The 24,924-nt window shown below is 36.0% G+C and overlaps 2 protein-coding genes across 2 annotated transcripts in view; one reads left to right on the forward strand and one right to left on the reverse strand.

Annotated features, from left to right (window-relative positions):
• Window positions 1-24,924, reverse strand: part of LOC136033782 (uncharacterized) — a 102,342-nt gene that overhangs the window by 36,918 nt on the left and 40,500 nt on the right. The window contains exons 9-11 of the mRNA XM_065714685.1: window positions 13,151-13,373; window positions 8,635-8,774; window positions 6,380-6,564 (exon numbers count right to left, since the gene is read on the reverse strand). Coding sequence (XP_065570757.1) covers window positions 6,380-6,564; window positions 8,635-8,774; window positions 13,151-13,373 — 548 coding nt within the window. The remainder of the gene's footprint in view (window positions 1-6,379; window positions 6,565-8,634; window positions 8,775-13,150; window positions 13,374-24,924) is intronic.
• Window positions 14,421-24,614, forward strand: LOC136034194 (uncharacterized). The gene is made up of 3 exons (XM_065715368.1): window positions 14,421-14,555; window positions 22,729-22,875; window positions 24,455-24,614. Exons 1-3 carry the CDS (start codon window positions 14,457-14,459, stop codon window positions 24,512-24,514), a joined length of 306 nt encoding a protein of 101 aa, XP_065571440.1. The 5' UTR covers window positions 14,421-14,456; the 3' UTR covers window positions 24,515-24,614.

Raw genomic sequence — 24,924 nt, forward strand, 5'->3', positions numbered from 1 at the left:
TGACTACCCGCGACGGCTACTGACACTACTTTTGACATTCATTGAAACTACTTGCGACTTTGACTTCTTACATCTACGACTGCGACTACTTTTGACTGTGAATACTCGCGTTTACGACTACTTCTTACTGAGACTACTAGCGACTGCGACTACTTGGGACTGCTACTGCGCCTAAGACTGCTTGCGGAAAGGCTTCTTGAAAGGGGAACAAGGCTTCAATGTATCATTTATATATTATTCTTTTTTCATACCACATGGGAACATAATACATAATGGGCAAATTGCATAACTGTGGGGGGCTGACCTAAGCAATAGCCCTAGAGATACAGTTACAAGACCGTTCAGTCATGCTTAACAAAATGGCTATCTTAAATTCTGATTGAAATTGTTTGGAAAATTATGAGCTAAAGAAGAGGGCTGATTGCCCTCCAACCACTTTTGACTCTTAAAAAGGGTAATAGAACCTTGAATTTCTAATCAAATTAGCTCCTTTAAAGTACCAATGATATTACTAACCATGATAGAGCAGCACTGTCTATGATATTGCTTATATGCCCTTTTAACACTTCCCCTGAACATTTCAATTTAATGTAATCGTAGAAGTAACATCATAAGTATACAGATAGTGTTTTTGGGCTAGTTCAAAATCTGTTACAGCTTACCCTGAAAGGTCTAACTTAGCGTCTAATGTAAGCCTTTATTGTGATATTGCTTTGTCACCATATTGACAAGCTATATGATCATAGTCCGTTTTGATTTGGTTCAGCATCCGCCTAAATATTCCTTAAAAGCTTCACCTTAATACCCTTAGCTTGCATAGTAGTAATAGTTGCAGTAGCAGTAGTAGCATTAGTAGCAGTATGCACCTTTTTCATCAGAATCCACTTCAACAAAGGATAAAATTTTTAACTTAATACCATCAACCGGTCCCGAAGCATTGCTGATACGTCCCCTTGACAACCTATTTGGGCATAGTATTCAGTACAGTTACAATATTACTCTAAATTTTCGCCTTGACATCCTTAGGTTTATTAGTAGTAGTAGTAGTAGTAGCACCGGTAGTTATAGTAGTAGCAGTAGGGGTAGAGTTAATAGTAGTGGTCTTAGATTTTGTAGTAGTAGTAGTAGTAGTAGCAATAATAATAATAGCAGCAGTAGTGGCAGTTGTAGGAGCAGAAGCAGTAGTATTATGATACAAATATTGTTTTTTGGTTAGTTCAACATACTTACAAACCTACAATCCTCGCATAACTTACAACCCTCGCCTTCAGGTTCTGATGATTTGTATCAACCCCAAAAACCTTGTTATATGATCATTGGACTATTTTGAATAAAAGGACTGTCTCAAAATTTCTATTGGATGCACCTCAGGAAAACACGACGTGTTTGTGTGCGATGGAGGGAGTTTCTCTCTGATCACTTTGACTTTTAAATAGGGCACTAGAACATCTCATTATCAATCCAATAAATCCCCTCCAAAGCATATACGACCACTCTTTCCATAAGAACCTACACTAGATGCCCTCCATCACTTTTGACAATTAAAAGGGAATTAGAACTTCCAACTTTCAACCAAGTCGATCCAGCTCTGAATGTGTACCTAGAGAAATCTGGGGAAGGTAAACAGGAAGGGTGTGCGAAAGCACAGGATGCCCAGCCCCCTATTGTATTTCCTGGATGAAGGGCCAAGAAATGGAGATCAGCACAACCGGTATGGACTGTAAAGTCTAATGCCGTATTCTTTACCTTACCTTTACTTTCAACCAAATGTGCCTCCTCTAAAGTTTAAACAACCACCTCTTCCATAAAAACCTTAAATGTCTCCTGGACATAATTTACAACCCTTGCCCCCAGGCTCTAGGGGTTTGTTTCAACCCCAGAAGCCTTGTTATATGATATTTGGATTATTTTGAATAAACGGCTACATCAAAATTTCTATTAGATGCATTTGGGGACAATACGACCTGCGTGTGCGGGGTAGCTATTCCCCGATCATTTTGACTCTTAAAAAGGGCATTAGAGATTCTGATTTCCCATACAATTAGCTCCCTCCGAAGCTTATACGACCACGCTTTTTATAGAAACCTTATATACCCCCAGAGCAACCCTTACCCTGAGGGAGGGGGGGTGTCATTCGCAAAGACATAATTTCCGGACCTTTCAACTGCGTTGAACAGAATGGCTATTGGAACAAATTTTGATTGGAAGTGTTTGGGGGAATGATGGGCGTGGGGGGGCGATCACTTTCGACTAATAAAAAGGGCACTAGTTCTGTCAGTTTCCAATCGAATGAGACCTTTTTGAAGTTTCTACGTAAGACTTTCTATAAAAATCTTATGTCCCAAGGGCATAACTTATAACCCTTGCCCTGAGGGCTGTGGGGGGTTGTCATCCTCAAAGACATAATTTCTGGACCTTTCAACTACACAGAACAAAATTGCTATATCAGATTTTGATCGGAAATGTTTGGGGAAATGATTGCCATGGGTGGGGATATTTGTCCTTTGACCACTTTTCACTATTAAAAAGGGCACTAGCCCCCTCAAATTCCTACCGAATGAGTTCTTTTTGAAGTTTCTAAGAAAACGCTTTCTCCATAACCTTAAATTCCTCAGGGCATAACTTACAACCCTTGCCCTGGGGACTGTGGGGGGTTGTCATCCTCAAAGACACAATTTCCGGACCTTTCAACTACGCTGAACAAAAATGGCTATCTCAAAACTTTGGATGTGTTGGCGAAATGGAGGGCGTAGGAGGGAGGTTAATTTCCCTCCAATCACTTTCGACTATTAAAAGGGCACTAGCCATTTGAATTTCAAAGCCCTTTTTGAAGTTTCTACGACAACACCTTCGATAAGAAGCACCCTGGTCTAAAACAAACCAAAAAAAAAGAAAAGAAAAAAATTAATTGAGCCAAAATCATTCTTTACTTAGGTAGCGCTATTGCGCTGCCTAAGTAAAGACAGTGATTCAACAAAACACAAATGACAGTGTAGCTTCAATTTTTTTCCAAGGATTGCAATATATATGATTGAGGCTCCGATGTGAGTCTCTTGAGCCTTTCCCCTCCCATCCCTGATTTTTCTTTCCCTGCTTTTACCAGAATAAAAGATGTGTTAATTTATGTCGAAATCATGGTTATACGAAGATTTATAACCATCAGTGTCATAGAAGATTGGCCCTTGTCTTCACAGCCTCCAAAACGTTAAGGGTTACAATATTACCGTTCAAAATCAAAACAAATTGAGTACATACTTAAACTAAGATGGTTAATTTCTGCAAAGATTTGGCTAGAACAGATTTACGAGATTACTGAACAAGAATATGAGGCAAGTATTGCAATACAGACTTTTAAAATTAGGAGTTGTCAAGTAAATATTTCAAAATGGTGGAATGTAGCACCTTGTTGAAATCTCAGAAAATATAGATTTTCAATGATCAAACAAGGATTCCTATGAAGGACCCAGTCGCCTATACACCCTACAACATCCCCTCCTTTCCCTGTTTCAAATATATAGAGATGTTATGTTTATTTCGACCCACCATCATTCAGAGAACCATTCTAGAGTAATAAACTAAGGACAGACGCCCCTGGAGCCAAACGTAGCACAGGCAAGTACAATTAGGCAGTATATGCATCACAAATGGTAGTCACATTCCGTTTTGCTGGAATTTGATTCATGCGGGGAGTTACAATCCGAATGATAGTAGGGCCGGTTGATGGGTCCCAAGGCAGGTGCCCAATGCGGAATGGACCTAAACATTTAAACTTTAATCCTAAAAGACCACCGAGATCACAAAACGAATGTATAAAAAATTAAATTTATATTTCAAAAAGGGTTTTGGATTTCAATAGAATACTATGACAGATTAAAGGCTAATATTACTCCAAACTTAAAACAAATTAAAGAAGTCCCGGCTCAAAATATATTAAGCACATATTTTACAAATGGTGGGCATGCTACACCTTGTTGAAAGTCGAGTTGTGCACAAAATATCAATATGCAGAATTGTAGAACTGAAGGTAAATCCTTTGGGCTCATTCTACTTCAAGCGCTCCAAAAAAGAATTATGGAAGACCAATACCCCAAACATTAGATTTGGGAGGCAGTACGAAAGTTGCTAGAAATTAACCAAACTCTACATTAATAAATATTTGAGGCCAAAGTGAAATGGAAGGAGAGGAGACTGCTTGGTTTTGACCAATCAGAGCAAAAAAGAAAAAACACTTGGCATTGTTCTTTGTTGATAGAAATCGACCAAAATCTTGTAGGAATAATTTTTTTTCGTGCGAATTAGGTTTGCGCGTTTGGAACTCCAATTTTCAGTTGGACAATGCATTAATGAAATATAAATCATTAAGTTGCAACTTACATAGGGAAGTAGTATCCACCCCCCACCCCCCCCCCCTATCCCAAATGTGAGATTTGGAATATATAATTTTGAGTATTAAAAAATTTTGAAATAGGAAAATCCCAACAACTCCAACAACCACCTCACAGAATAAAGAATTTAAAATTTTTAAGCTTAATTTCCATTCTTCTTTGCAATTCGATATTGAAAGTTGGCTATACTCTAATATAATAGAATATCACTTTTTAACGACGAAATGAGGGACAACTTTTAGACAAGTTTCTATCCATTCAAAGTTTGAATTTGCTCTTTATTTTAATTTCAACTTCCTCGAACTATCATTCATTGCTTCTAGCATTTTTTACGTTTTAAGTTTGACTGGTTATATGTCAAAAATTAATAAATTTAAAAATCTATATCAGTTGCCGAAATGCTTAGTTTACAGGAGTGAAATTGTCAATTACGTCATGCATTATGCTTGCCAATAAATGTACAAAATTAAAATTATACCAATAAATACAGGGCCAAAACATGCAGAAAGCTTTAAAAAGGAAGTACATGCGCTGGGACAGATTTTAGGCCGGAAAGAGCCATATAATACTGTCGGCATTTAAAGGTAAACAAATTGTTGCTACAAATCAGAGGCAGAAGGTAAAATTCAAAATCAAAACAAATTAATAAAAACTTTGATGGGTTTTCGCCACAATTGATATTTTAGGATTTAGGATATTTTTATCTCAAAGTCAATGATAATACTCAAATACGGAGTTTTAAATTTCAATTATAGGTTTTATTTCTCTTAAGTTCAAATTTAAGATTTAAGAGGCTTTGGTTGCAAATTTGAGGCAAATCATGCAATGCATAATAAGTCCACAGTCACTTTGTGGCTACTCCCATCACGGCTTTATATGTCCCATCACGACTTTTAACTGTTATATGTGCTATTATATTTAAAACTCTGTCAATTAAAACCAGACTAAGACCAAACAAAAATCAGCAACAAAACAGTTAATTTTTACGCATTGTAAAGGGCGAATAAAACTTTAAACAAGCAACAAGTATTACGAATGACGATATTGAGGCAAAAACGAACGGGAAGTAAAATTAAAAGCAAAACAAAACAAAAAACAAAAAAAAAATCTCCAGAAATAAGTCACCTCCCAAATCAACGGTTAAATTATAGTTTCACTTAACTAAAAGCAAATTTAATGCTGATAAACCATCTTGAAATTTTGCTTATTTGTATTACCACAGTTGTGAAAATCAATCAAATTCTTTTAGTCTAACATGCAACTGGTATTCATTAATATTTTCGACCTTTTAAGCCGTTTATACAGATTTCAGGAAAGCAGAAATACCGGTAACACTCTAACCTTTTGAACGAGGTGGGAAGACTGACATGTGGTGACACCACTATGATATATGGCAAAAATTATCAACATAGCAGATTCATTACAGTCCATTTTTAGTTTTACTTCTTTTTAAAGACCTTATTTTTGACACTGCTTTCTTTCTTTTAGACCCGATCCATTTAACTACCACTATTAACAACCCACTGCAGCACCAAGCCACCTGAGGCCAACACACCTACGTACGCTTCTTCTGCATCCCAATCTATTCAAAGCCTCCCTCTTTACACCCTCCCAGGAAGTTCCCAATCCCCTTAAATCTTTCCTTACAACATCGTCCCACTTCAAATGAGGACGACCTGCTTTTTGTTTAGCCCTAGACAGTCCAGAGATTCTTTCAAATACGTAAAAGAAAAATTGGTTGATCCAAATATCCAACTTGAGGAATGTATTTAGTTTTAGTGAAGCACAGATGAACTTCTCGCCTCTGAAGGGAAGGGGGATTAAGGAGCGACAACGCCACCCTGAATTAGGATAATTTATGTACGTTTAAATTTGGCTCAGGTTAAGTCTTAAATGGTAAGGCTACGACCCCCTCGTACTCCCCTAAATAGGCCCTCTTCATAGCACTCTAAAATATACATTACTTGTCAATTATTTGGTCGCGAGTTACTTACATATTGACCTTCATATCTGGTGTCTTAATCTTTCCAGGCAGAGGAAATCGGACTGTTACTTTCTGTTTGTCTCGATTTAAGGTGTTCAGTGTTCTCTTTTCATTTGCTCTTAGAGTAAAATCTTGAAGCTCGTAACATCCACTAATTTTTGAAAGAAGGAAGTCCAAAGTCTCCGTTCCCTGTAACTATTTAATACACCGATTAACATTACTTAAAGAGGAAAGACATGTTTGATAGCAAAGGGTATGGGAAACTCTTTTCAATTTCCTTTATTTCAAAATTCACCCAACAAAAAAATTAGCCTACTAGTAGAAGATTACTTCCTCCTCACTACTTGCTCATCAAATTGAAAAAGAAGAACTTAAATTTCCATAACTGGTTTATCTGCAAAAAACACAATGTGGTTAAGGCTCCGATTCACAAATTATATTTTTAAAACTATCTAAAATCATAGATATATTTGAGATAAACGAAGATAATGGACAATGTGAAATAATAGAAAAGAGAAGTTATCGCTAAAATCCGGTCTGCGGTATCCGGATCAGTGTTTTCTGTCAGATCAGTAGTTTGCTAATTTTAGGACCCACAGACAGCTAAAGTCAGCATAGCAGCTTAAACGAGTATAGCAGATAAACAAAGATAATGGACAATGTGAAGTAATAGAAAAGAGAAGTTATCGCTAAAATCCGGTCTGAGGTATCGGAATTAATGCTTTCTGTCAGATCAGTAGTTTGCTAATTTTAGAACCCACAGACAGCTAAAGTCGGTATAGCAGCTTAAACGAGTATAGCAGATAAACGAAGATGACGAACAATGTGAAGTAATAGAAAAGAGAAGTTATCGCTAAAATCCGGTCTGCGGTATCCGGATCAGTGGTTTTTGTCAGATCAGTAGTTTGCTAATTTTAGGACCCATATACAGCTGAAGTCGGTAAAGCACCTTGCTTATTCCTGTGAAAATTTGCTGAAAATTGCTGAAAATTTGCTTTAAACCTTGGTCCATAGAAATCAAAGAAACACCTTCAAACAAAATAAAATGATTTGGAAAATTAAAGATATGTTCCGAGAAGGCCGACGTGAAATCTTCAGATTTCACGATTTCAGGTTTCGATTGTTCAGGGAAACAATCGAAATTAAAAAAAAAAATTATTCAAGAATAATTCCATAAACAGAGATACGGGTGAATTTTGATTGAACTCTATTTATGATAATTTACTGAGGTTAAATAAAGTAAATATCACCTCACCTAAGAGCTATGACCTCTGTCCACGTAATATGTCAGATAATTCTAATGAACCGGAACCGAAAAGGTCAAAGAGATTTGCCTCCGCTGTTGCATTGAAAAAAATAAGAGCAATAAACTATATGTAATTAGTTTATTAGGTATAAATTTTGTTAATTTTTATTCATGTCTTTTAGTTTTACTGCTGATGATGAAAACTGTATATGTGTTCGAAATATCCAGTTAAATATTTTTATATCTATTCACTGCCAATAAAAAGGTTTCATCCCTATTATGAACTGTTTTACCTAAATCATTGACTAATATTTTCTTATCGAAAGAGTTCTTCAAAGTTACGATCCAATCAGTAAATCATACGCGGTTTTTTATTGATTGATTTTCATTCCTTGATTTTCATAAATACCAAAACTAGCAAGCAGCATCCTCGATATTAGATAGCTTCAAATTCCTTGGGTACCAAAATTAGTAAGCTACTACCCCGACTTTTGATCCAAAGAGACCCAAACCGGGTACAGAAGCATCGATTTTAGTTTTACTGGAAAACAGATTGATAAACAATTTGGAAGAGCTAAGTTAAACTTTCCTACAAATGTTGCCACTAGAACCAAAGTGGAATATGGATAATTGCCTTTTAATAGTGCATACTCTAAGGCGACGAATCAAGCTCCTACTAAAAGAAGACTCTGCTATACAACATAAGCTGACACTTTCGAAAATAAAATAAAAAAAATACTTTTTTCTAATAGAAGTAAAGAGTGGAATTATAGAATCATAAAACATTAAGATAAACAAGTCAAACCTTAGCTTACGAGTGGGTAGATGTTAAAATCTAGCCATTGCTAAACCATTTCAACATAAGGGGGAACTCCACCACTTATACTTCTAATGAAAATTTGGGCTCTCAGAATTCTCTAATTAAGTTACAGCTTGTGGGTCAGATGCAGACTAGAAGGAATGAAAGTACTTTTGTTTATTGAAAAGAAAAACACTGAAGTCTTATACTGTATACTTACCTCTGTGAACATTTTCATAGTTTCAAAGGCTAAGTAGCTCCTCGACATCATCTTCCCAATGTCGGTGGATGTAATTTGGAACTCATCAAAGTAAATTAGACCATACTTTGCCAATCCATTTAAATTCCTCACGCAGAGCTCTTTAAAGGTAAAATAGAATTAGGATAAATAGAAAAGTGAAACCAAAACGAAAAAAGAATTCTGTCAATTTTATCCTAACTTACAAGGAAAAACTGTCCATTTCCATTGCTTGTAAATATTTCAACTACTACTAAGAACTTACTCCGCACCAAGCCACTTGAGGCCAACAAAATTGCGCAAGCTCCTCCTTCACCCAACCCACTCCAAGCTCCATTCTTTACCCCTCCCATGAGGCTTTATTTTTCATTAAATCCTTATTTATGACCTCTTCACAACGCATTCGGAGACTACCCGCTTTTCTTTCGGCCCTAGATTGGTTGACGAAAAAGGACGAATTTGGGAATCTGTCATCCTTCATCTAAAGAAAGTATCCTAGTCGTCTTGACTTTTCTCTCATTATACCCCTAGAAAGCAGGACAGAAAGACGTTTCTCGTTTAGCTAACTGTTTGAAATACAGTCAGTCAAACGGGTACCCAAAACAAAAACAATACACAGACGATTCTTGTGAAAAAAATTTAACGAAGCATCCTATCCTTCGTCTTTCAGAGCGCCCACGTTTCAGAACCATATTTGACCATTTTCATCATTATGGCTTCCAAAATTTTAGTCTTGGTTTCGTAAACTTATCTTTCTATTCGTCCCAGCTTTTTTTAATTCTGAAAAACAACAAAAAAACATGGATTTCAATATTCTATTCTTAACATCTTCACTGCATCTACCATCGTTACTAATAATACAACCTAGGTAAGCAAATCTATCACTTGAACTACCTTCTTGTTAGCCAACATCACCTCTTCCCCTTCACTTATTCCCAGTCAAAACGACTTAGTCTTCTTAACATTTATTTTCAATCCTATTCTTTCATACAGAATTCTCAAATCCTCGAATAAATAATTCATTTTACTTATATTTCTCCAAATAAAATGCTTGGGACAATTCATCTGGTTTCGGTATTTAACTACTACTCCTAACAAGAACTTACTGTAGCACCAGGTCGTCTTAGCCCAATACAGCTACGCGCGCACTTCCTACATCCCAATCTATTCAATACTTCCCTCTTTATACCCTCCCAAGAAGCTCTAATTTCCCTTAAATCCTCCCTTACGGCCTACCCTCTACTCCATTCGGGGACAACCTGCTTTTCACTAGGCACCAGATTGATAACTAAAACAGAAATCCTACAGTTTCCATATGATTCACCTTTTTTTCCTTTTAGTATTACCCCCCCCCCCCGTTAAGCTTGCTCATTTGAAGTTCTACGTTCTGTCTTTACTTTTCAGGAAAAAAACTACACTTGTAATTTGATTTTAACACAACTACTATAAACTGCATATCACTGCAACACATCACGTTTAGAGGTGTATGTATAAGGGGATGGGGTACCTATCACTCGCCGTAATTGGTTTACTGGAGAAAAATTGAGATTCTAATTCTCAGATAAAAAATTCAAAGTTTCTGAAATTCCAAATTTAGAACCTCCAATTGATATACGAAAGTTTTTGCAGATTCTTATCGAAACACTGATTTTGATAGGCAGAAAGAGTGGCTAAAAGTAACCAGCCAGTTGGTAAACTCAATATCCCCCCTTGAAATATTTGGTTCGTGCAACAAGGGCACACTTTGCTACAGGGTAGGGGGGCAACTGCCCCTCAGAAGCCAGTTTACCAGCCACTCTCAGGAGCACCACAAGAAGATTGTCACCACTACCCCAAAACACACTATAACGCACCTTTTAAAAGTGTGTTCTCTTAGTTTCGCCATGGTTTTGGATTATCTAAAATATTTTTATAACTATTTCTGTGTCCCATATTTTTACGTATAATTTTTCGTCTTGTGCTCCTCACCCTCCAGCGACAATTTCTTGTGTGCTGGTCGACCTAAAACACTTGCATTCCATGTAAGGGAAAATTACAGGCTACGGAGTGACATTTACCTTGAAAGTAAGCAATTTTGCGTCAAGAAATAAAGCAAAGTATGACATTTAAAGTTATTACTTTTTACTACTTCTGGCAAATTGGAGCAAACATTCTAAAGTAATTCTGTTTTTCATCTTACAAATATTCCAGCCTGCAAGTTTCCTCACAAAGGTAATTAGTAGGAGTGACGTTATACTGAGCTATGTATTGACATTTCCTGAACTTTAGCCCGGGTAATATTGGAAATTTCTTCCATAAGAGGTCAAAAGAACTGAGATTCTACTTTTTCTCTTCTAATTGTTATAGAAACTATCAGTAGCTACCAGATCTACATTAGAAAAGGTAGAGAATCGAAAATTGTAGTTGACAGTTCCATGTGTTTTCTCTTTTATACAAGTTTAATATTACTTATTCTACTTTATAATTTCAGTTATTTCACAGGTGATGTTACTATTGTAGTGAGGTGGGGTTGGGCGAAGAAGGGAGAGCTATCCTCATAAATTTATCCTAGCCTAGTGTTTATGAAGTTTTGTTAAACATAATCTGGTTCAAATTTTGTCAAGTAGTTCATTAGCTATATAAGCTCTTTAGAAATGAGCTATCTAGCAGCCAATACTAGACATACAAAACGTCGATGTGGGTAAGTTTAAAGGGAAAGTGTATTGGAGGTCAGCCAAAAGCCATATTTTGGGCTTACCAATCATACAGAATGAAGATTCTTATATGAGTGTGATTTCAACAAGGTATAAGATTTCCGACATTTTACTTAAATTTCTTCATGCAATCTCTGTTTTCAACGGAGGATTTGCATAATTGGGGGTCGATAACGCTTTGGCCCCAGATATCCACGTCATCCCGGGTTTGTAGAGTGGACCCAAGTTAGATGATATCGAGCAACTCTGGTGAAAATCAAACAGCAGCTCTCATCAGTTCTCAAGAATTTCGAAAAATTATAAAACCAATTTCAGAGTACTACAAACGACTATTTAAAAGCAGAAGTTGATGCTAGAAACATGACATCACGAAGTAAAAGGACAAAGCGTTAAGTTTTCTCCAAGTGAGAAAGTCTTTATTCTACACGAATAAAGTTTCATTAACAAATCGATAGTTCGAATTATGATTTAGGCGGGCACTTTGAATGCGTATCAATATATTTTTTTTCTCTCTTCAGAACAGCCACTTCCCCTGAAACACAAAAAGCCGTACTAGGTAAAGGAAACATTCAGTACTACATCTACAAAGCAAGATCAGAGAATATTTTTTTCAAAATCATGCCTACACTCCGTTCCTTCTTGCAAGGTCAGGAAGGATCTATGAAAATAAGACATAGTCAGGAACTTTTCAAGTTTGGTTCAAAAATATTGCTCCAAGTCTCGGAAAAAACTTTGTCAAGGCGTCAGGGTGGGTAACTTTTTTTTCGAAGTTATGAATTTGGAGAAAATTAAATTATAATATATATATATATATATATAGATATATATATATATATATATATATATATATATATATATATATATATATATATATATATATATATATATATATATATATATATATATATAAAGGCGGCTAACCGTGTATACAATACTCGCAAGCGCTCTAAGAAGAACACCGGTCCCGGAAATTCTGAAAAAAATGATGGCAAATAGGGCTTGGTCTTGTTCAACGTCGTGTCGACCAGCATTACGTCTTCAAATTAACAGTATCTAAGCACAATCGCTTGAAAACTGGATACACCGTCCTGACCAACAACAAAAAAAACAGTGGTCAAGGAATGACGAAAAGCCGCTTGGCGGGTTTCTATAGTGGCGGGTTACCGATTAGGTCGGCCCTGGGACACCAACTGATTGTACCATCTCAAAGCTGTCGCTCAAGATTATACGCCATGGAAAGGTTATATTTACAGAATTATGGATGCCAGGTGAGGTGGAGCTACATCTAGCTTCCTTCAAAAGTAAATAAGGTAATTTTTCTTCAAATCCAATTCTAAAGCCCTATTTTCATTAAGCACTGCCAGGGACTCTAGTCAACCAATGAAATAGAAGACAGGTTTTAAGGAGTTTTTTAAGGAGGAAACAAGTTTTTCAATTGGCCAATTCAGTCGTGTTGTGAGTAAAAACTCCAAATAAAACATGATTTAATTGGGGCTGAAAATGGATTTCTTTCTCAGATCTCAGCGCGAAAAAAGCTGCTTCAAAGGGAAATCACAATTTCTAAAAAAAATAGAAAAAAGACAAATACACTTAAAAACCTTTAAAACAATTTTTCAGCTTTAGGCACTTTTACGGCTTGATTTTGCAAGGGCTCAAATGGAGATAATTATTTATCAGTCTTATTGACACAGCAAAAAGGACGTTTCTTTTGTCTGATAAAGCCACCCCACAGAATTTCCAGTAATTTCTGGCATTTCAATGGTAATACCGTGTGCAACTGAAAATAAACTTGAATTCCATCCTACCTTGAAGTTTCCTATCGATTTCGTCATATTTTATTCCAAGACCATAATACTTAGGATTTTTACGGGCTCTTATATACAAGAAAGTACTTTTGAGCCACTGAAGCGCTAATTCAAGCCCTGATATGGTCTGCAAAACTATCTCTGAATTCAAATGCTCTTTCAGCTTTAAATGCAAGAAGCTCTCAACTGGATCAGCGCCATTCATCAGCTTTTCATACTTGATCTAAAAAAAAAAATTTTAAATAAATGATACAGCACAAAAATACTTGGCTGTTCAAGGCTACCTACTACTCTATCTCAGAAAAGCCATGGTTCTATTCTACCTTAAACCTGACCGCCACTATAAAGTAAATAAAGGGAAAAGCAAGAAACCGTATGTTTATTTACCTTACATGTAAACATACCTGTGTATCCTCAGTCGATGATAAAAGAGAAATGGCTAAACTTATAGTCAAGACTATTATATCCTCGAAAAGCTATATTTTCGTTCCATTTAAAACCTGATGGCCCATTAAAACTATACAGAACTTGAAGAGAAAAGTAGGAAAAATCATGTTTATCTAACAAAAAATTAAAATTTCACGAGACCTTTGGTTCAAATTTAAGATGTTTGGTACAGTTTCTAAAACCTTCACAACGCAAGCGCACTGATCCAAAAAAAAAAAGATCTGTACGCCCATTTCAAAAAGAATCGTGAGACTTGTGGACCGCAATTGCTTTCCTGCTCATTGTCTTTCAAAAATGAATAACACCTACGTTTGCGATTAAACAAACCACAACATTTTTATGCACAAACTCTGGGCCAAGAAAAAAAAATACAATTTTGTTTTTGTTTTTTAATCATGGGTCGAAATGGCTAAAAGTGGTTGCAATAAAATCATTTACATGTAATAAAAGTGTCGCTTACCAGCATTATTATTTATGCATTTCATACAGTACATTATCATGTACTAAATCTTAGACAGTAAGTCTAAGATCTAGTACAAATGAATAAGCATGAGAAACATCAGTATAAGTTGAATGTAAGTTTATATATTATAATTAGTATAAGCATATTAGAATATTGTAGAAGTTAACAAAAGTGAGTAAGTGTACAATTTATAGTCCTTGGATATTATCGTATGCTAAATCACTTATGCCAACCAAAAGCCACCTTGAAAAGGTCAATAAATCTATGGTTAAACACAAGAAATAATGATAAAAGCAACCGGAAATCAGATGAACATGCAAAACCACCAAAACATCACGCATCTACTACCAAATAAAAGACGAACAATTAAGCATTTGAAATAGTTGGCAAACAAAAATGAAGTTGTACTGTCTTCTATTCATTAGTTCATACTTTCTTTCCGAGGCAGCACCTCAAGGCACTGATGGTGGTGTAAAGAGGACCGATCGCAACCCTGTAAGTTTTCTTTTGACGAATAGATAAATACCTACTAGTTTCATTTATAGACACATTTTGTCAAAAAAAAAATCGATTTTGTATTGAACACTATGCTTTGGTATTTACAAATGCATGGAAATAGCATATTCCTTTCAAATGAGCCCTTAAACAAATCTTTATGATGTACCAGTGCCCCGCTAGCAGTGGCGAAAAAGAAAAAAAGAAGACACATCACTACTACCCATAGAAAAAAGCAATTTTCCTTGTTGTTGAAGCCTAATGGTGGCATTTTTTGGGTTTCAGGCTATTTCTAGACTAATCGAGATAAAAGTTACCATCATTAAATCAGATACAAATGACAATTTTTCTCACTAGCCAGTTTTTCTAAACGCGTTTTTTTTTGGTTACTATGGGCCGTTGTTCTTTCTATAATAGGTTGCAAGTTCTTAAGCCGAACTGGCCGGCCATGACACTGTTGAGCCATGGCACAAGATAAAAAGAAAAAAACACTAAACTAGAAACAAATAAAACCACCACCAATAATCATAAATATAATTGTCACTACTGATCCACGTAAGGAGAAGAAGCTATTAGAGCTACTTTAATGAGAACATCAAAGCAATTTTGATGTTCTCATTGAACATCAAACAGATCCTAAGTGGATCAGTAGCAAAAATTGTATTTATTATTATTGGTGGTGTTTATTTGTTTTTAGTTAAGTGTTTTTCTTTTTATCTTGTGCTGAGGACACCTAGTTTACATACAGGCGAGATATCCGCGTTGTTATAGTTTTTCATCTCTTTTCTCTCTACTTGCGTCTTGTTTGAGGTTTTTTGTTGAGTTTCATCTCTCTTTGTTGTTTGTTATAACAGGTTGCCGCTACCGTTGCAACGATGATTGCATAGATTGCAATATTTAATGTGCAAATACAAAATCAAGCGTTTCCAAAGGTAAAAGCTAAACTTGAATTAAAGGTAGCGCTAAAACTTGAATTAAATAGAAACAAGACGTTAGTTGCTTGGGCAGCAGCGTAAGGAGTTGCAGCAAGCTTTGGTCGGCTTTATCGAGAATAACGTTGCGGGAGCGACATTTGGATATCATTGTCTCTTCATCATCAAATAAACGCAGCAATACCTGACCTCTTACACTTATAACACTTACACTTATTATTTTTTAATAATAAATAATTTTTTATTAATATTATTCCTAAGAACAACTTTTTCTTTGTAACGTTGGTAACAAGCCCTTTAAAGCCTGTCTCAAAACGCGCCATTTCTAACAAAGCAATCTTAATTCTCTATTTCCTGACACCAGATTAATTACATTATCCCAAAACATAAAATTCCGTGAAATATCCTCCCCCAAAACACAAAATGCAGCCCAATATCGGTACTATTGCAAAAAAGTGTAAGCCAAACTTACGCTATCCTGCCGTAGAACAACAGCTCTTAATTATTTTTTCCCAATGTATTAGATGATGGGAATCATTTGACTTTGATTACCACCGCGTGATTGCTACATAAACTTTCGAATAATAATTTCGAAACCACGTAACAGCAATGTATTGTTGTTAGTGATCGCTTTGTAACGATTCGCTTGACACCAAATTCTCGTAGCCTATAATGTATCAGAAACCAAAAAAGCTGGAAGAGTTAGCACGCTTATGTAACCCTCACCTCTGAATATTAACACGTGTTGTTATGTACTATAATGTGACACTTGCATCTATTTAGAATCTACTTAACCCGGCATAAACCCTAGCGTACAACAGTGTTACCATTGTTGCTTACAAGTCTCTCCGGTGATAAACGGCAAATCCCTAAACAATGAAACTCTACGCCAAGAATCTAAATAGCAACTGTTTAGAAAATCATGCTTTTGGTGTTCTTAGATGTAGGTATCTGCCTACAAAACTTCAACTGAATTTTGTAGAGAACATTTTGATACAAAAGGAAGGTAAAAATCCATCCCTTTGTTCTATAGTCCCAAAAATTCTGTGTACCTTCGTGTACTTTCGTGCAAAACTTAGAGACGAGAAGTATGCCCCCCCCCCCCAAAAAAAAACCATTCTCATTTCCTATTTGCCAAACATATTTGCCTCACAAATTTCATGCCGATCACTGAAAAGAAACCATGTCAACACTTCAACAAGAAAAATCCTTGTGTGATTTCGGTTCAAACAAGGAGTAGCATACCTACACCTCTGCAAGAAAGTTGGCGGAAGCAGGAGTTATTCCACTTCAAGCAATGTACAATGTGCCTGTCTGTCTGCAAAAAAAAAATTGCAAGGAAGAGGGAAAGACCCACTTTGTGTTACTAACAATACAGGCCAGCATGTATTTAGTTTAAACCAGGTGTGTAACATAAATACATCTCTACAAAAATGGCAGTGGGCGGGGACAGAAGAGGGTGTTGGAGTTGTTGGACCACAGTGCCCCTTTATTCTCGAACAATTCACATCGTTAAACCTTATATATTTCTCGTTTGAACAAGGTGGAACATCCCTAGCACTTCGGCAACAAACTTAGACGTAAGAAAGATCGGAGGGCGCTGGAGAGTTTCTGTTTCTTTAGTTCTCGAACCATAAAAATTGAAAATGCTTACACGATTCCGGTTCATAAAAGGTACAAAGAACCAACCTTTGGAACGAAAAGTAGACAGTAGGACGGTCAGGGAGATTTTCAAAAGGCAAACGGTCCCACTTTGTTCTTCTAATTTTACAGATGAAAATCCTTGCATGATTCCAATTCAAACAAAATGAAACATAACTTTCTTTCTGCAAAGCTAAATTAGTAGGGAAGGGGGAAGTTCTGTATGGACCAATGTTCTTCTTTCTGCCTTCAATAGTAATGCCTGAGAATCCTTGTGAGATTATTTTTCAAGGAAAGTGATATACGCCGAACTTTTCACTAAGAAGTTAGCACTGGGGTTAAGTTTTCACAAAACAATGTGATGGTGGTTTGCGTGTGAGGATGAACGTAGAGTGGCTATGGCCAACCTTGGCTCCCGAATCACAAATACTGAAAATCCTTGCAAGGTTCTGTCTCAAACAAGGTGCGATGTCCCTGAATTAGAACTAAAAAGTTGGAAATACGTGCAGCTGGGGAATGCCACTGGTCAGCTTTGATTCTCCTATCATCCCTATAGAAACTCCTTGCGTGATTCTAGTTCAACCGAGGCATACAATGTCTACTTCCTTTTTATCCAGAATCCAGCTTGTTTCGTATAGAATCAGGCTCTGGCTCGCTTTTCAATCGGATCAAGACTTAGTTTGTTTTCACACAGTCATTATCCGATTTTTAATTTTTTTTTTTTCCAATCTGTATTATAACCGTGGAAGTTGTCCTTACCCTAGAAACTTTCAAAATGTAGCCCATGGTGCATTTCATGAACTAACTTTCCTTAAAAAAAACTAATTTCATATACTTTTATCAGATTCTCAACGACCTTTTTTGTACCTTAAAAATAATATTGTACATTCTTAGGAGAAGGGTTGATTTTCTCGCCGACAAAGAAAGGAGCAAAGCTCAAGCTCCAATTTTCTTATGAATGAGAGAACTATTGAAGTTTAGGAGGCAAACATGACTTAATTACTCTGCCTCATAAATCGAAATAAACTAACACAAATGGCTGGAAAACATATATAGTATCACTCTCAGACCCATGGGAAAATTCTCTTTTTTCCGTGACTATCACGTCTGGAATGATGGTTAAAAGATTAGCAATAACTTTTGGGTCATATTTTAAAATTATTGAGTGGAGTGGTCTTGGTGGTAGCCGGCGTTTACCCCCCCCCCCCCCCCCGAGGAAAATACCCTCCCGCAGAAAACACCCCCAGGGAAATACCCCCCCCCCCCTATGGAAAATAATACTTTCCAAATTTGGGAATCTTATGTGAGTTGTTTGTTTTTCCGTAGGGGGGAAGAAATTTTGGTACTTGTGTATTATACGCCACTCACCCAAGTTTACGCTGAGTAAAACTCGAGAAAAAACCGGTTTCTTCGTTACTTTCTTCCAGCTTAGCAGGAGAAAAGACAGAATAAATGGGAAATATATAATTTGGGCTATATATTTGCACATAAGGAGGGGGGTAGGTGAAGTGTATAAACAGTTTGAAGTCAGAAAACAATTCTTACTTCATAATATGCAGAATAATTGTACCTAACACATTTTGCATGCAGACTCGCTGTACTTTACCCCCCCCCCCTAAAGTACAAATATATAGCCCAAATTTGTTTCTAAAGTAACGATAAAACCAGTTTGTTCTCGAGTTTTACACATCATTAACTTGAGTGAGTGGCGTATAATGCAAAAGTACCGGAATTTTTCATGGAGAGAGCCGGATTTCCCGGTATTGTCTAAAAACGATCAGAAATTAAATTTAAAAAACAATCAATTGGCTTTTTTCAAATGAAAGTAAGGAGCAACATCAGACTCAAAACGAACAGAAATGATTAAGTATATGAAAGGAGTTGCACTTACCACAAGACCTTGCTCTTTACGCTAAAGATTTGACGTTTTGTCCTAATTCTTTACGAACGATTCCTGAAACACAGTGGCCGTTTAATTAGAATAATAAGCTTTGTTCGAAATTCTATAAAGAAAAATTTAGCGTAAAGAGCGAGATCTTGAGGAGAAGGCAACCCCTTTCATATACGTAATAATTTCTTTCGGTCTCCATTTTGCATGCAGACCCACTGTACTCTACTCCCTCCCACCTCTAATTTGTAAATTTATTACCCAATTTGTTTCTAAAGTAACAAAGAAACCAACGAGGAAACCTGTTTGTTCTCGAGTTTTACACAGCGTAAATTTGAGTGAGTGACGTACAATACACAAGTGCCGGAATTTTTCACGGAGAGAGAGCGGAATTTCCTGATATATATCTAAAAACGACCAAAAATTGAATTTAAAAAAAACGTGTTTTTCCAACTGAAAGTAACAAGCAGCATCAAAACTTAAAACGAACAGAAATTATTCAGTATATGAAAGGAGTTGTCCCTTCCACTAGACCTTGCTCTTTACGCTAAAGTTATTAAAAAAAACTTGTTCCGTATGTTTCTCATTAGCAAATACCATCTTTAACTAATAAAAAAAATAGCAACAAGTTTTTCAACTGAAAGCAAGGAGCAACCTCAAACCTTAAACCGAACAGAAATTACTACGTATATGAAAGGGGTTGCCTCCTCCTAAAGACCTCGCTCTTTACGCTAAAGTTTGTATTATAGAACTTTAGAACAAAGCTTATTGTTCTAATTAAACGGCCATTGTGTTGCAGGAATCGTTCTTAAAGAATTAGGACAAAAAGTCAAAACTTCAACGTAAAGAGCAAGGTTTTTTGGAAAGGGCACTCCTTTCATATACGTAATAATTTCTGTTCGTTTCAAGTTTGGAGTTGCTCCTTACTTTCAGCTGAAAAACCTTGCTTTTTTCTAAATTCAATGTCTGATCATTTTCAAATAATACCGGGAAATCCAACTCTCTCTCTCCTGGAAAAATTCTGGTACTTGTGTATAATTAAATAAAAAAAAAAGTTTTTTTTTAAATGAAAGTAAGGAGCAACATTAAAACTTAGAACGAACAGAAATTACTTCGTATATGAAAGTGGCAGATCCCTCCTCGACACCCCGCTCTTTACGCTAAATTTTGTCTCTTTCTCTCAAGTCTACTTTTCAAAACAGTAAAAAAAAAACTTAGCATAAAGAGCGGGGCGTTGAGGAGGGAGCAGCCCCTTTCATATACGAAGTAATTTCAGTTCGTTTTAAGTTTAAATGTCGCTCCTTACTTTCAGTTAAAAAAAAAAACTTGTTTTTTCATTTAATTTCTGAACCTTTTTGAATTAATGCATATTTTGATTTTGGCTCTCTGCAGATGAATAATTAAAACACAATTTGCATATTGATTTTTTTGGCTAAATGGCTTTCTCATAGTTTTGATCGAATGATTTTGAAAAAAGGAGCGGGGGAGGAGGCCTAGTCGCCCTCCAATTTTTTGGTTACTTAAAAAGGCAACAAGAACTTTTAATTTTTTACGAACGTTTTTATAAGTAAAAGATATACGTAATTTACGAATTAGCGTACGTAACAAACTTCTGTATTAATATGTTTTCATTACGTATATGAGGGGGTTCAACCCCTCATCAGTACCTCGCTCTTTACACTAAAGCTTAATTTTTGTCCTAATTCCTTAAGAATGACCCCTGAATCACAAAGGTCGTAGAATAAATAGTTGAAATTACCAAAAGTACTTTAGCGCAAAGAGCGAGGTATTAGGAGAAGGTGAACATCTCATATGCGTAATAATTTCTGTTCGTTTTAAGTTTTAATGCTGCTCCTTACTTTCAGTTGAAAAAACTTTTTCATATTAATTTTTTCATTGTTTTTTTTTTAAATAATGCTAGGAAATCCTGCGCTCCCTTCATGGAAAGTTTCTTCCCCCCTGACAAATTCCTCCATGGAAAGCTCCCCCAACATATCCCCCTCTTCTCAACCCCTCCTCCAACCAAAAAATCCCCCTGAAAACGTTTGTACACTTCCCAATAACCATTACTATATGTAAGCACTGGTCAAAGTTTGTTACATGTAGCCTCTCCCACGTGGACTGTGGGGGAGTAAATCGTCCCCAAAAACATAGTTATAGGGTTTTTCGACTATGCTGAATAAGATGGCTATCTCAGAATTTTTTCCGGTGACTTTGGGAAAAAAATTAGCGTGGGAGGGGGCCTAGGTGCCCTTCAATTTTTTGGTCACTTACTAAGGACACTATAAATTTTCATTTCCGTTAGAAAGAGCCATCTCGCAGCATTCTAGGACCACTGGGTCGATACGATCACCCCTGGGAGAAAAACAACAACAACAAAAAAATAAATAAAATAACCACATATCCATGATCTGCCTTCTGGCAAAAAACACAAAATTCCATATTTTTGTAGATAGGAGCTTGAAACTTCTACTGTAGGGTTTTCTGATACTTTGAATCTGATAGTGTAATTTTCGTTAAGATTCTATGACTTTTAGGGGGTGTTTCCTCCTATTTTCTAAAATAAGGCAAATTTTCTCAGGCTCGTAACTTTTGATAGGTAAGACTAAACTTGATGAAACTTATATATTTAAAACCAGTATTAAAGTGCAATTCTTTTAATGTAGCTATCGGTATCAAGATTCCGTTTTTTAGAATTTGGTTACTATTGAGCCGGGTATCCTTACTACAGTTCGTTACCATGAAATGTTTGATATGCCGCTCACTCAAGTTTACGCTGTGTAAAACTCGAGAACAAACCGCTTTCTCCTTCACTTTACAAACAAATTTGAGTTATATATTTGCACATTAGGGGGGTGGGGGTAAAGTGTAGCGGGTCTGCATGCAAGATGTGTGAAGCACAATTATTCTGCATGTTATTAGGCAAGAATTGTTTTCTGACTTCAAATTGCCCAAACACTTTACCCCCCCCCCAACCGGGGGAATTTCCACGGGGGTATTTTGGGGGGAGGTATACGCTAGGGAGATAAACCCTTAGGACAGGTCTTGCCGCACATCTTTTTCTTGCCTTTTACATACCCTTTACCCCTTCCTCCTTTGCACAGGTAAACACATGAAAGATATATTCATTTTTTCAATGAAAATGCTTCCACAATAAGAGAGGAACTGTAAACACTACAGCAGCAAATTACGGGCGCAGTTCAAATATATTCCTTCAAATGAAGGAAAGTAAAACCCTTTCTAATATTGAAATGGAGAGCCTCTCATAGAAAATTAAAACATTTTAGTAAAAGAGTAGGCACTTTTTAGGCCGTCACAAACACCCCCAATCCCCTCCTCTACGCAGCTATGCAACACTGGACATACATAAATGAAGTCTCACTTGAATCAATCAGCTTTCAACATTAATGTCACATTTATCAACCTTACAACAAAACCAACATTCTTTGTGAAAATTGCAAAAGGCATTTATCACAATAAACAGAAATCCGTGACATAGAAAAAAAAAAGAACAAAAAAACACCCAAGACAAAACTGAAGTTTTGGATCCAAAAACATAACGCTGGAAGGCAGTTTAGTGCTTACTAAGACCAGTTTAAGCAGCTTGACATTAACCGAGTTTTTGATTGCAATAATAAGCCATAAATAGTGAATTACTATTATTTTTTTTTTTAGAAACATAGTTATCTTTGTAAATTAGACTTTTTTTCAGTACCAGTATGAATGGGAGGTCAAAAGTGAATTTGATAACTTGTACTACGGTGCTGCCGAGAGATCAGAAGGTGAAACAAAGACCGTTGGAAAATACTATGTTTTGCTGCCAAATAATCGGGTAATGCTAGTCGAATATAGTGTTGAGGTAATACTTTTTCAGTTCTGTTATTTTTATTCTGCGTAAAGCCATATATATTAGATAATGTAGGTTCCACTTGCATTCAAAAAAAAGACAATCTCCGATTCCGTTGAATTTTAATTTTATCATTATTTTAGAAATAACCATATAAATGCCGTAGTTTTTCCGCCACAAAATTTTTGTAAAAAGTGAAAGGATTCTTTTTTCTTTCTTCAATTACCGATTCCAATATCTTTTTTTTCAGGTCTATGTCATATAGTACTACCTTTAATAAAGCAGAGGACTTCTACTGCTTAGCTTTTGAACTTCACAGTCCAGAGCATGCGCATAAGAGATTCAAAGTTGCAAAACCCTCGCTAATAACTACTATAGCCCAAAAGTGAAAGTTACTCTTTTCAGCAATGAATGGAGTCAACTGAAAAAAAACAAAAATCCGCGTGATACTGATAATGATTGATATAATCAGTTGATTTTAGTGAAGAGCGACGTGTCTCCCATGTAGTTTTTTCCCTCCACAACTAATGGTCCTAGAATTTTGTAGGTGGGCTTATTCAATAGCAGAAAAAAATTTCTAGGGCACTTTCTATGGACTGAAATCATTCGAAGATTGTCATGAAGCCCCAAAAGCCCTAGGGCACAAGTGATCGGATCAAAACTATACGATAGCCATCCTAAACAAAACGGTCGAAATGTCCAAAAATGTGCCCCAAGGGCAACCTACGCCATACAGTTCGATCAGCAAGTCCCACAAATTACGCAAATCATATTGCGACTTAACAAAATACGATTTATCTCATACAGGTTTTTCGACCTTATTATACAAAAAAAAGGTTACAGAAACTTGGGAAAGCTTAAACTAAAAGGTCTTTAATGCTTCTTTCATTTTTCTCCGTCTTGGTTGGCTAAAAATTTGCACTTCCCTGCCTTCAATAGGTCTAAAATATTTATTAGTCAAGATCAGAACGTTGTCGCTGTACCTCTGGTTTTTCAAGTTCTCAAACTCAGACCCAACGATAGACCCACAACTAACATTTTTTTAAGTTTTTTTTTTTTTTTTGGTTGGACCTATTTTATTGTTTTGGGACGGAGCCTACAAAGAGAATGTACTTATTTTGAACCTCCCTGCAATGCAAAAAAAATACATAAAATACGGTTTCTTCTTTGATATGTCGCAGATACAATATTTCTATCATGACCCCCCCTCCCCCGCACGCCCCCCAAATAGATTGAGCACTCTTTCACCCACAATCAAGATTCTAGATACAGGCCTGATGGTAAAAGCATCAGCCCTGTGTTTGAAATTAAAATGTAAAGCTAAAATAATACATAATGAGTTATTAAAGAGACAAGCCATTTAATATTTTAGACTATTAGTTATTCCAACAAACCTGTTTCTATAAACTGAGATATAGATGCAAAAAAGCCCATATTCGAAGATTTCAACGGCTAAACGTAACATAAGGATCAACAGACCCCTAGATCAGACATCAGTTTATTTTGCATTTTAATTCGCATTTATTTAGCAAGTTTACCTGATATTTATTATTGATACTTTAATTGTAAAGATTCATGTTTTATTTTTTAGGATGATTCTGGATTTCTACCAAGGATTACAATGCTTCCTAGTCCATTTGCAGCTTCATAGAAATGAGAAAGAAACTATGAATCCAACATGACTACTAAAGAATATGAACAGCATTATATATTTAGTAAAATACATATTGAAATAAAAAAATCTTACGCCACTTACGTTTCTTCCTTCGATAACTATAGTAGCGAAAACACCCTTTCTTAGACTCGGACAGGTACCATATTTATTAAAAATGTATTGAATGTTTTTTCTTTTTATTTTAGCTCGATGTATTTGGGGAAACATTACAATGACAAGAAATATAGAAAATAGGAGTAAGAAGAAGCCAGTTTTTTTCCTTCTAGAATGTTCTCCTACAATCAAACGCTATCTACGACTGTTTTCATCTTTACTTTCTCTTTTTTTATTGCACTGATTTTTTTGTGTGTGTGTGTGTGTAAGGTCACAACAATAATTTTTTTAAG

The sequence above is a fragment of the Artemia franciscana genome, chromosome 12, assembly GCF_032884065.1.
Source record: "Artemia franciscana chromosome 12, ASM3288406v1, whole genome shotgun sequence".
Classification (NCBI taxonomy): Eukaryota; Metazoa; Arthropoda; class Branchiopoda; order Anostraca; family Artemiidae; genus Artemia; species Artemia franciscana.